The sequence below is a fragment of the Paroedura picta genome, chromosome 3 (assembly GCF_049243985.1).
Source record: "Paroedura picta isolate Pp20150507F chromosome 3, Ppicta_v3.0, whole genome shotgun sequence".
Classification (NCBI taxonomy): domain Eukaryota; kingdom Metazoa; phylum Chordata; class Lepidosauria; order Squamata; family Gekkonidae; genus Paroedura; species Paroedura picta.
Window position 1 is genome coordinate 30,364,769 of NC_135371.1, and position 12,660 is coordinate 30,377,428.

A 12,660-nucleotide genomic window follows, 5' to 3' on the forward strand; every position below is an offset into this window, starting at 1 on the left:
CTGGACTTGTGCTCCCACATGGGAGCTGGGGCTGTGAAGTTCCCAATGCAGAAGGTCTGAGTGACCGTGGCCTAGCCACAAATATGCCTAAAATACTTCACAGGGCTGTTGAAAGGATAAAATTCAATAGAGGCAAAAGAAGTAAGCTGTTTTGGGTCTTCATTCCGAAGAAAGTTAGGATATAAATTATGAAAATAAATAATATAGCTGAAAATGGTGGGTGGATAAAAGGAATTTTTATTTGTGGGGAGGAAAAAGAGGAAAGGTGAAGATATTTGGACTGCCAGAAGAAAGGAAAAACAGAAATACTGTGGGAAAGGGATATGAGGGAAAGTCCTTGAGAGTTCCTCACAATGTATCTTGACCCAGTCCAGCTTAATTACACAATTTGGCCCAAACTGGTGCCTGATATCATACAACAGGGCCAAATGATTCCTCGGGGCAGGTTGCCAGGAGAAGGGAAGAACAGAATCCTGAAGACAGATAAAGTTAGGTTGACTGGTGGTCGAGAAGGAAACAGGAAAAATGAAATGCTATGGGGGTTTTCAGTAAAAGGAAAAGAGATAATAGCAGAAGAAAATGAGACATCCTTCTACAAGTTCTTATATGTATTGTGTGTGTGTATGCTTGAAATTGCCTGTGATCCCCCACACGATATATATTTAAAGTGTATATGGTAATCGTGCTCTCTTCCCCCCCTCACACATAGAATTTTCCCTTTGTTTCTTCTTTCTTTCTGAGCAGTCCCTGTATCTGTTTTCTTCTTTTTTGTAAGTCTATGGTGGCCCCACCCTTTTACACTATTATATATTTTGCTGCTGGCCAGGGACTTGAGAGAAGCAACAAAATCATCTGCTTGTATTCTGCTCCTGTATTTAAAAATAAATTAAATATTTTATTTAAGTTGAAGGAAAGGTCAGGTAGATTCAGGGGTATAATGTATGAAGTGAACAGGATAATAACTGTGGCAATTTTATAATCACACTAAGTTCAAGAGTGTGAACTTTGTTCCTGAGTTTCACTGGTTCTTAAGAGCTTTAAGGAAGGGACTCACAACCAAGTCCTCAAAATTCTTCTCTGTACACTAATCAAGGGATGACTCCTCTCTTAAGAGATATCTCCCTTTTCACTGGGCAGTGATTACTTTTCTAGACTAGAAGCTCTGTCCTTTTTTAGCTCAAATGGCAATCTTCCATAATCTTCTTTCTTTTTCAGCCATCTTCCCAGTCCTCAATTAGTGCTTAACAGACCTTCTTCAACTGTCAGTTCTCAACTGTCATTTTTTAACTGATGCTCTCCACAGAATTTCATTTGAACAGCCTGGCTGTCAAAGGTTCTCAGATACTGTGAGGCATTAACCCTTGACAGTCTGTCACAATGCGACAGACTAATATTTATACACATGTCCTTAATGTGCCATATAATTCTGGCAATTTGGGGAGATTTGTTAGCAGAAAGCCACAATTGCATTTCTCCCCTGTTCATTGTCCAGGTTATTTCAATCACATCAATCTGTATATGATTTCCTCTTGCTACCTTAAAAAAAAAAGAACAGACAGGAAAATGTATCTGGGTTATTGGGGTTCTTCAGCATTACATTTTTAGTTAGCTGCTATGCAGCCTATATCAGGTTGAAGGAAAGGTCAGGTGGTTTTTATATGCCGCTTTTTTCTACCAGGAGTCTCAAAGTGCCTTAAAATAGCCTTCCCTTTCCTCTCCTCAAAACAGACCTGTGAGGTAGGTGAGGCTGAGAGGGCCCTGATGTTACTGCTCGATCAGAACAGTTTTATCAGTACTGTGACAAGCCCCAGGTCACCGAGCTGGCTGCATGTGGGGGAGTGGGGAATCAAACCTGGTTTGCCAGATTAAAAATTGCCACTTTTAACCACTACACCAAGCTGGCTCTCTTATAAAACCTGAGAAATTACATCAGGAATACATATTATCATGTTACAGTTTGTTCTAATTGTTTGATACATAGATAGTGAGTACATTTGGGATGGTAAAAGAATCTTAGATTAGTCATGTGTATCTGTTATCTGCAAATATATATTTAAGTATTTAATTTGTACTCCAGCTATTCTGAAGCTGAGAATTAAATGACTAGTAATATCAAGTTAATGGGCAAATTTGCCCCATGATAGTACTATTTTTATTCTGAATGGATTCTCCTTGCTCAGAAATTATTTCTCCATTGGCCATTAAAAATTAAGTTGTATTTCAAGGTTGTGTGCCACTTTTATGCCACATGGAATAGATGCCAAAGTCAGTATTCACCTTAGGCATATGCTTGGAAATTGCTTCCCTGAGTTAACCTCTTACTTATCCTTATCCATTGTTGGTCCTCTTAATATTTCCGAAACTGACCGGGGGGGGGGGTGGAGCGTGTCCGGGGTGTCCAAGTTGAAATAGGGCCAATCAATTGTTCTTGCTGCTAGAATTGACTCAAGGTTTTAACAAACTACTGTAAATATCACCAGAATTGCTGTTTCCTCTGTCTGTCATCTATACATGTTATTAGTGTTGGGAGGTATGAAGCATAGGACAAGGTATCATAGTGACACATGATACACAAATGAGGAACGTGAGCATCACATGTCCCAGGCCTTTTTCTTTTTCACCAGTACAATACACAATCATTCATGCAAAAATGCACCAAAAAATAAAAGTAATTTTAAATTTTACTTTGAATCATAGAATCATAGAATCATAGAGTTGGAAGGGGCCATACAGGCCATCTAGTCCAACCCCCTGCTCAACGCAGGATTGAATGTATCTACGTATTCTATTTATAAATTATGAGCCAATTACAATTAGGCCATCGACATTCCCTTATTGTTATGAGAAACTATCTTTAACAAGTGCTATTTAGGATCAAGTAGTCCAGCTTAGATCTTTAAGGGGAAAATTATAGCAGATGTTTTTGCAGCTCAATTCAATTCTTTCATTCTCTGATAAATTATTGGAAAGAAGTTTGATCATAATAAATGGAAAACAGGCTGGTCTGGAGCTTATTTACAACAGAAAATACATCATTTGGAAAGTAAATGGGAGGCATGTGGGATCCAAATCAACATAATATTATGTATATTTGCAACTTAGCTTTATACATATCAGTCAGGATTGATACACTTCATTGAATTTTTCACCAAAATCAAATTCACTTATTAGCTAAACAAACCAAAATTGTATTCAAAAATCTGTCCCACAAAGTATTAAATGGCCTAGCTGCTTTTTAGATGATACATAACATGCATTTTTATGGCACTATTTAATGAGGTTACATATTCTCATTAAATAGTGCTTTAAAAACTTTCCATTCTTTCTGGTAACTGGTTTCCCCACCCTGCTTTGGATCTTCCATATTATTTCATCAACATAAGGCAGTATGTTATATTCTTAAAGTTGTGCAGTGCTGATATTGCAACATTAGATGTTTCTGTGATGAGTAGGGATCTGGGTTTTCCAGACTGACTTTTCCATCCAATCATGACTAAATTTATTCCAGATTTCCACCCAATTTGATCAAGAATAAGAACGTTAATGGTTAAAATCCAAACTCCACTATATATATTAAATTCACTTTTTTTGAGAAACTCTTAATTCTGCTACTATGTTTAGGTTTGAAAATATTTTCCCCAAAACTTCATAGCATAGTAGCAGTAAGTCAAATCAGCACCCAACGGGATGTCCTCTCTCCCTGCTCAGGTAAACAGCCCTGAATCAGACAAGAAAGGATGCAAAGGACAAAGTTGCTCTGTGGGGGGAAGATACTTGTCCTACCTGGATTCCCCTGCTGTTCTTTAACCCTCTCTTAAGTAGGGCTTCGAGACTTTCCTGCTGGTAGGCTACCACCACTTCCTAGTCCTTGCTCCCCTCTCTAATTCAGAGCCAGGAGGGGGCTGCCTTTGTAAAAACTGCAGGGAGTTATGTAGACAGGAATACAGATAATTGCTTTCTCTTAACAAATACAGCTTTATTCTAGCGGTATGACTAGAGAGGAAATACAGATTGTAGGAATAGGATATATACTAAGAAAAAAATGAAATATGAAATATTGTAAATCTATTTGGAACTAACAAATTCTGAGCATCTGATCCCCCTTCCCCTTTGGGAGATTCAGATTGGTGTATGCATAAAAATGATGCTGTCCTTCACATGGTCACACTTCCGAAACAGTCACATTCACACATGCACTGAAGGGACAGATCTTTTTCAGGTCTCTCCTTTTCACATGTTTAAGAAAGTCCTGACCTATCTGGGCCTCAGGTTCTTTCAGCAACAGCCTGTCAAAACCTACTCAGTCAATAGAGGGGGCGCTAGCACAGAGATACCATATATTTATTCCTGGTTGTGAAACTATACTTATCCAGCAGGATAAGATGTTTCCTCATCTTCAAGCTGCCGCAAACACTGGTCTGTCACCAGAAATGGCACCCCCCCTTTCTGCTTTCATCCATGACAATACATGCCAAATTATGTAGTACTGAGAACCATGTCTTGATGATATGGTCTGCATGGAGCTCAATTTCCATGAATGTAACTAGCTGTGCTAATATCAGGCCCAAGCGGTTTGCAATGGAGATTAATGTGTGCAGTTCTGTCATCAAGAGTACACAAATCTCTGTAGTACTGAACTACCAATTTTATTTCTCAAAATCAAAGCCATCTGGTGGAGCTCCTTAACAGGTACAGTATCATGGAATGCAAAGTTTAAATCAAGACATATTGATATTGAATTGTCTGCTAATATTTCCTGCTTCACAAGAACTTGGATCCAATGGAGTGTATCCATAAACAGGAGGATTTCTGCTCATGGAGCATGAGTTTCTCACCTACCTCCCCTCACTTCAACCCTAAAATACCCCCCAAAAGCAGCACTACAACAGGAGTTACTCACCAATATCTGTTCAGAAGAAGCTCGGATACATGCAATAATATACAGAACATCTGTGTTCTCTGGAACCTCCATTTTTTTTAATGAAATGTGTTCAATTTAGTCCTGTTCCCAGTATCAGCTGGAGGAGATCTGATGGCAGCCCGTTGGCCAGAAAGGTGGACACAACTAAAGGAATCCTAGAAATCCCAAATTTTCAGCAGGAAGATGAAGGTTTTTATGAATGCATTGCAGCAAACAGCCGGGGAAGTAATGTTGCTAAAGGTCAGATCTTTTTATACGGTGAGTAAATGGAGTTGTTTATATGTGAAATACAGTGTTGCTGGAATATTCTACATGTATCTTACTGAACATATTTATTTTTTCACGGTGATCCATTGTCATACTTTCATGTTTAGCTTAAAAAACCTCTTGAAATTCTCCTGATCTGATTTTTCTGTGGGCTTTGGCATGTTGAATAAGTCTCATTTCCAAAATCCAATCAAATATGCTAGGAAGGCTTGGATCCTGCACTAAATCATTGCTGACAGTGATGAATCCCAGAAGGCATGAGGTAGAACAGTAGTGATGGCCATGAAGAGACAATATCATCATCATCATTGCATCCACACAGCGCAGACCTGTTGAAGTCATTGGGAGAGGCCGTCTAGAAGTCTGGGCTGACTTGCCACTGATATGTAGATGATACTCAACTCTATCTTGAATGTCCAAGTGGATCTCAGGAAGGCCATGGAAACTGTGTCTGAACACAGTTCTGGGATTGCTGAGACTAGCACATTGAAACTAAATTCCAACAATATGAAAATGCTATGAAGGGGTGGGGGGAGGTTAAACCCAGAAACTGAGATGTCTCCTATTCCCGGATGGGATTTCACTACCTTTAACAGAAAAAGTTTGCATCTTGGGAGTGTTGTTGGGCCAGGACCTCCTATTAGAAAACAGATGGCAGTGGTGGCCAGGGACATCTTTCACCAGGTTTAGTTGGTGGGACACCTATGGTCCTTCCTGGGTAGGAAAGATATTTCCACTGTACTGTCTGCCCAATTAACATCTATATTACATTATTGTCATGTGCTGTACATGGGGATGCCCTCGAAGACTGGAAGCTACAGTTGGCAACCTGGCACATAAAACTGTGGCCAAATTGTCAACTAATTGGGTAATTGGGACCATATCATTGCAGTGTTGTACCATCAATACTGGCTCCAAATTTGCTTCCATGTGCAATTAAAGGTGCTGGTACTAACCTTTTAAGGCCCTTAGGGCCAGTGAAAATGAAGGACCATTCACTCTCACATGAACAGACCTAAGCCCGCCAGATATCTTCTTCTTCCTTCTTCAGGTGCCCTGATTTTATTTGCTTTTTTCACAATTGTTATATATGTTTGTGTTTCAGAAGTGTGTGTCTAAAAATTGAGTACCTACTATACTCATGACAGAATCCTTCCCATTCTTAGCCATCTTTTCCACACATCCCCACTGTCTGCTGCAGATCACAGCCACCACCACCACCACCACCATTGCCATCAGGCCTCCTGCGGCTTCCTTATACTCCCCTCCCCAACATTGCGACCACTGCCGGGCTTGGAATGGCTCTTAGCCATCTCTTACTGTCACTGTTGCCAGGGGCAACACCTCTATCTCTCCTGGCTTCTCAAGCTAGGTCTACCGAGGCTTCCTTCACACATACCTTGCCATTGCTGTTCCCAATGGTGAACCTGGTACTGCTCCTGGCCTCTAATTCTGGGTCTGTTGTGGCTTCTTGTCCTCCATTACCACAGTTGCTGCCAGGCCTTGCATGAGGAGAAGATGGGTATTGTGAAGGGGATGAATCCTCACAATGTACATTTATATGTTCTACATTTTTATGCAAATTTGGGGCTAGGGATGCCAGTCCCTAGGTGGGACTTGGGATTTGGGGATCCCCCAGTTTTACAGCTCATCTCCAAGCAACAGAGATCAGTTCCCTGAAGAAAACAACTTCTTTGGAGGATGGACTCCATAGTATTGTACTCTCTGCCCCAAGTCCCATTGGCTCTCAGCTCCACCCCAAAAGCCTGGTATTTCCCAACCCAGAGATGGCAACCTTACCTGGGGAGTCCTCAAAGGTGGCAGAAATACCTGGTTTTAGTCTGTGTGGGCCCATTGCGAGGGTTTAAGTATCTGCAAATGTGCTTACATTTGACTTTTAGAATATAAAATGTTTGTATGCATGCTTGTGAGTACACCACTTTAATGTTTGAAATGTTAGTTTAATATTTGTGATGTTTTATTCTTTGAAATGTTTCACTGTTTCAATCCTCTCCACGTTCGATACCCTTAGATGGGTGGAAAGGCAGTATAGGAATGCTTTAAGTAAATAAATAATTTAGGATAGCAGGGATTCTCCACCTCTCGTTTCTTGCCACTACTAATATGCCACTCAGGAGTGCAGCTCTTTGCAACATTTTGGAAATACAATTTTACACAGAGCTCCATGCAGAACTGAAACTCCCTCTACATTACCCAAGCTTATTTGTATTTTGATAAAATGTTACAAGCAAGAAGTTTTGATGCGATGGCCTAGGTGTTGTAGCGTTGTGTATGTGCTGCGTTTAGCACTGTCCATCAGCACAAGAATAGAGCAATAATATTTACACCACTTCAAGAGCATTTGCAAATGAAACGTTATTCATATTCAAGTGCAAGAAAAGTGACACCAAGTGGGTAAAAAGGTATAAATCAACTGAAGAAAATAAAAAGCTGAGGCCAAAGGGCATAGTCTAGTCGAAGAACTGATTTTAAGGGTTATCCTACTTAATCCTAGATAAAGTTGTAATAAAAGAACTGGAGAAATCTTTTCATTTTATAAATAAAATCATCACCGAAATGCACTTAGCTCACTGAGTGCAACATATTGTGCATTATCCTCTGATTGTAAACAACAGAGACTGTGGTATGAAGCTATAAAGAAGAAATAAAACTGCTTTATTTGCATAAAACATTAAAATAATATCTCAAGAGGAAGAAAACAAATCTGTTTCATGCCTTAGCCTAACCAGCCAATTGACTGGCCGGCGGCATTTTCGGCAAGCAAGACATGACTTCCATTGGCATTAACAAGGCCACAGCTTTTCTTGATGTTTCAAACCTCCAGCCGGAAGGTTGACCTGGCACGAGAAGTAGAGCCCCCCCCCCCCCCCCCTCAGCTGTCCGGCTGCTCATGTTTGGCTCTGGGAGCGCCTTGGTACCTTTATCCATCCCTGCCAGGAGGGCAGGTTCCTTGCTGCCAGAGTCCTCAGGGAAGCGGCTTAGTGGATGGCTAAATCAACCACTCAATCAACCACCCAGCCACCTGGTTCAGAGCCCCTGGACCAACCAGCTGGGTAGGCCACACTCATACTTGAGCCGGTCTCTTATGGAGACCTCCACCCTTCAGGGCTCCAGTATGCAAACTGAAGTCCTGAAAACCACGGTCTCTTTTCTTGTGCCCCTTTATACCACTGTGACAGGAAACATAACACACAACCTCTAAACACAATAACTAGGGAGGGAGGGAAGCTGTCCAGGCAGTTGTACTCGGCAGAGAGGCTGGGTCCTGCCTCATAGCACCTTAAATAGGCACCACAAGGCAACAGTATGGAACAAGCTGGAAGGTAGATTCCTGCTGAGTCCCTCCTCACTGGATCTTACCAAGCTTCATGGCACCCCACCCCCTAGCGGTGAACTTGGAGCAGGAGAGCAAAATAAACTCTTGGGGTAGCAGAACCCAATGAAAATGAGCTTCTGCCAAGTTGTTACATAGGTGCAATACTGACTGCAACCTGAAAGATATAGGTATATAGATAAACATTTCTGGTGAAGACGTTTAAAATAGTTCATTTCAGATAAGGTTGCATAAAGGCATGTTTTTAGTTTGTTACTTTCCTACATTTGCACTGTGAGGCAAGTTAAAATAAAATTGTCATGATAACATCTTGTTTGCTGATATAGCCCTACCTGAATGGACAACAAGTATTCAGAATGCCCATTTGCCTCTCTATGACACTTTAATTTGGGAATGTGCAGCAACGGGGAAACCAATGCCTTCGTATAGTTGGCTTAAAAATGGCCAGCCCCTCACGCCTGAGGTAAGATACTAACCATTTCCAAATAAACTGCTTAATGCAAAAGCAAGGATTTATCTCTCTCTCTCTCTCTCTCTCTCTCTCTCTCCTTCTGATCAAGTGTACATGTACATAAAAGCTTATAACTTGAACAAAACTTTATTGATCTTAAAGGTGCCACTGGATTCAAACTTGGTTCTATCTATCCAATTATCATCTATCATCATGCAGACTTCACAAATATGAAAATAGAGGGAGGTCAAATATGTGGGAGAACTGTGTCTAAACCACTTCCAATGTTGTATTTTATGTTATCTGTAAGCCACCTTGAATGTTCTATGAACAGAAACGCAACCTAACAGATATTCTAAATAAAAATAAATTATGTACCATAATTTGAAATAACATTTCTCTGGAGGAGAACAAAATCTCTTAGCAGAAGGATTCTTTGCATGCATCCTGCCTAGCAACACTGTGATATGGTTGGAAGACATATGATGAAGCTAATGAGGTTTCGGTTGGATAGGTAGTGAGATGATACACAAAATTCCATGTCAGGGCATAGATGAAATATGCTTCTTGCAAAGAATAAAGTGTTTTCTTTGTTGGAGCCATATGTCTTTTTTTTTTTTTTTTGAAATCCTTTTTTCCTTGTAAAACCATATTAGTCATCAAACTATTCCCAGGCATTCACCTGGACACGCGCCCAGTGTTTTTGCTCGGGTATATTTATCCATCTCATTTCTTTGTAACTGAAAACAAATCCAGTTGAGAAAGACCAAAAAAGTTGAGCTTCTGCATGAAATGAAATCGTGGTACTGAAGTGCTTTAAATTCACAGGCTATTTTTGAGTGAGAGAAAGAAAGAGACCGTGCGAATGTGTATGTGTGTACGTGCGTGTGTGCCATTCAGTCGGAGGACAGCAAACAGCCTGCAGGTAGAACTAAGTATGCAGAAGATATTTGTAGCCAGCTTCTTGGAAAGAAAAAGTGGATAAGTAATGGAATGTTGTTAATTAGACTGTTATGTACCAGCCAGACGACCTCCGGCTGTGTTCTCATCAATATTTTTAAGCTAAATTAGATTAGGATGGGTCAGTACTTGAGAATCCTCAGAAGAAAACCCAAAGAGCCAAAGAAACAGCATCTCTTTTATTCAGTAGGTGGCACACTTCCATTTCACTTTTGATGTAATTGGCTTCATCTTCATCTTTTCATATAATAAAATGTGGGGAATACTGGCAGACAACTCACTTCTTAAAACAGGAGGTGGTTGGCCCTGAGTGTGTGTGTGTTGGGGGGGGGGGGGATATTCAACCAATAGGAAAAAAGGCAGGATGAGAGATCTGCCCAACAACCACTGGTGAAACTGGGTGGCCCTTTTCCTGTTGTTAGAATATCCCCCACTCAGGGCCAATTGCAGTGGGACTCCTTTTCATCCTTCTCCCCCACCATCCTCTTCTCGTATTGGGTGGGGTGGGGAGGTTAGGTTGCATAGGCTTCCCCTCCATCTCCTGCATAATGGGGTGAGGGGGAAAGAGGGCTGTTTGGTACCATAGGCAATTGCCACTTAGTAGACAATCTGGCCCTGCTAGGGTACCATTGCTATGCCAGGTGCATCCCAGAGCAAATTAATAACCAGAAGAAAGGGCAGGCAGACTTCGGTTGGGAAGCAGCTGGCAGCCATGAGGGAATGTTGGTACAGTGTGGCTACAAGACTGCTTTAGGGCATCTAGTTATCTGGAGCAGTGAGAAGTTCTAGATGCAGCACTACCAGATTTATTCTCCATTGTATGAAAGCACTGGAGATCTATGCCATTTTTGTAATATTTACTTTTTTTAGAAATTCAAAATTACAACATAGGGGGGAGAGAGAGACACACAATATAGGTAACGGGTCTACAGGCAACAGGCCTCATGTGGTACCATCATGGTCTAGAGAGCCAGCATGGTATAGTGGTTAGGAGTGGCAGCTTCTAATCTAGCAAGCTGGGTTTGATTCTCCACCCCCCACAAGCAGCCAGCTGGGTGAACTTGGGCTCATTACAGCACAAGATAAATAACAGTGGTGAAACTCATATGCCGTATATACTCGCATATAAGACTTTTTGTATGCTGAAAAAGTCCCCCTAGGCTCATATGCGGGTATTAAAAAACAGCTTTTAGAGAAGACAGGAGGGTGGGGGTGGGAGACAAGTATACTTGCCTGAAGAAGCAAAGGCAGGAACAGCAGAGATGCAGCAAGGCTGGGAGGGAAAGAGCAGTCTCCGCCTCCCCCGCTCCCTGCCTTGACTAGGCTAGCAGGAGGCTAGCATGTGTTGCAGGAAGCTCTGCAGGAAGCTCCGAAGCCTCTGTCTCAGAGGGAGAGCAGAGAGCAGAAAGAGGAAATGCCCCTAGAGGAAGGAATAAAGGCAAGAGGGGTTAGAGGGCCATAGAAGGGAGGAGGAGGAGGAGGGTGGTAAGAAAAGGGGGAAAAGGGGGAAAATTCTGCCCAAAACAGGGGGAGGGGAGGAAAGGACAAAAAGCCACTATCCAAACACCACCCTCAGCTTATAAGTGAGTCAATAAGTTTTTCCAGCATTTTGTGGTGTAATTAGGTGCATCGGCTTATAAGCAGGTCAGCTTATATGTGAGTATATATGGCACTTTATTAACAAATAGTGAGTGAAACAATTTTAGATTCCCGTGGCGCCTTTAAGACTAACAACATTTTATTCAAGGTATGAGCTTTCGTGTGCCTGCCTGAGGAATGAGTATGCACACGAAAACTTATACCTTGAGTAAAATGTTGTTGGTCTTAAAGGTGACACTGGACTCTAAATTTGTTCTGCTGCTTCAGACCAACAAGGCTACAATTTTAAATCCAAATACTGAGCGAGGCTCTGTGGTATCTATGAGGAATATGGCATACAAACATAGGATTGGTCTTATATATTGTTACACTTTCCCCCTCACAAAAAGAACATTCCATTTTAAATTGGCATAGATTATTAAACAAGATTAATGTTGTTTTTATCTCTTCCCTGTCCCTTCCCTTTCTCAGGGTAGAATTCAGATTGAAAATGGAACTCTTAATATCACTATGCTGAACATTTCAGACTCTGGCATCTATCAGTGCATTGCAGAAAATAAATACGCATCCATTTATTCCAATGCAGAATTAAGAGTAATAGGTAAGTTAATGAGTTCTAGAAAAAAGAAAAGCCAAAGACTGGAATGGAGAATCAAATTAAGGTTTCTTGGAAGAAGTCATTCAGCAGAGTCAATAGACATGCTCTTTGTAAGAAAGAAAGACAATACATTTTCACAGATGCCATAAAAATATGTTTCAGATGTCACTTTTCCTCTCTTTTTTTATTACTAGCTTCGGCCCCTGATTTTTCCAAAAACCCTGTGGAAAAAATGACAGTTGTCCACGTTGGACAGGAAGTCACCATTGAATGTAAACCAGATGCCTCTCCCAAGGCAGTTATTAGCTGGAAAAAAGGCACTGAGACTCTACAGCAAAGCAAAAGGTATTTCAGTAAAGCATGTGTGAGTAGCTCAGGAGCACCGTTGATCAAACCTTGGTCAGGATCCCAAAAACCACATAGATTCTTGGAAAAGGCATGCAGCCTGGTTGAACTGTTAATTTCTTCTTCCTGTATACCTTCCTACTACAGATTGTGGATATAAAGTT

The 12,660-nt window shown here is 41.1% G+C and overlaps 1 protein-coding gene across 1 annotated transcript in view; it reads left to right on the plus strand.

The window, feature by feature from the left end:
- The window catches only part of CNTN6 (contactin 6), a 254,480-nt gene that overhangs the window by 169,747 nt on the left and 72,073 nt on the right, over positions 1-12,660 (plus strand). Inside the window, 4 exon segments of the mRNA XM_077325221.1 lie at positions 5,001-5,179; positions 8,870-9,006; positions 12,025-12,154; positions 12,346-12,496. Of these exon segments, the coding sequence (XP_077181336.1) occupies positions 5,001-5,179; positions 8,870-9,006; positions 12,025-12,154; positions 12,346-12,496 (597 nt within the window).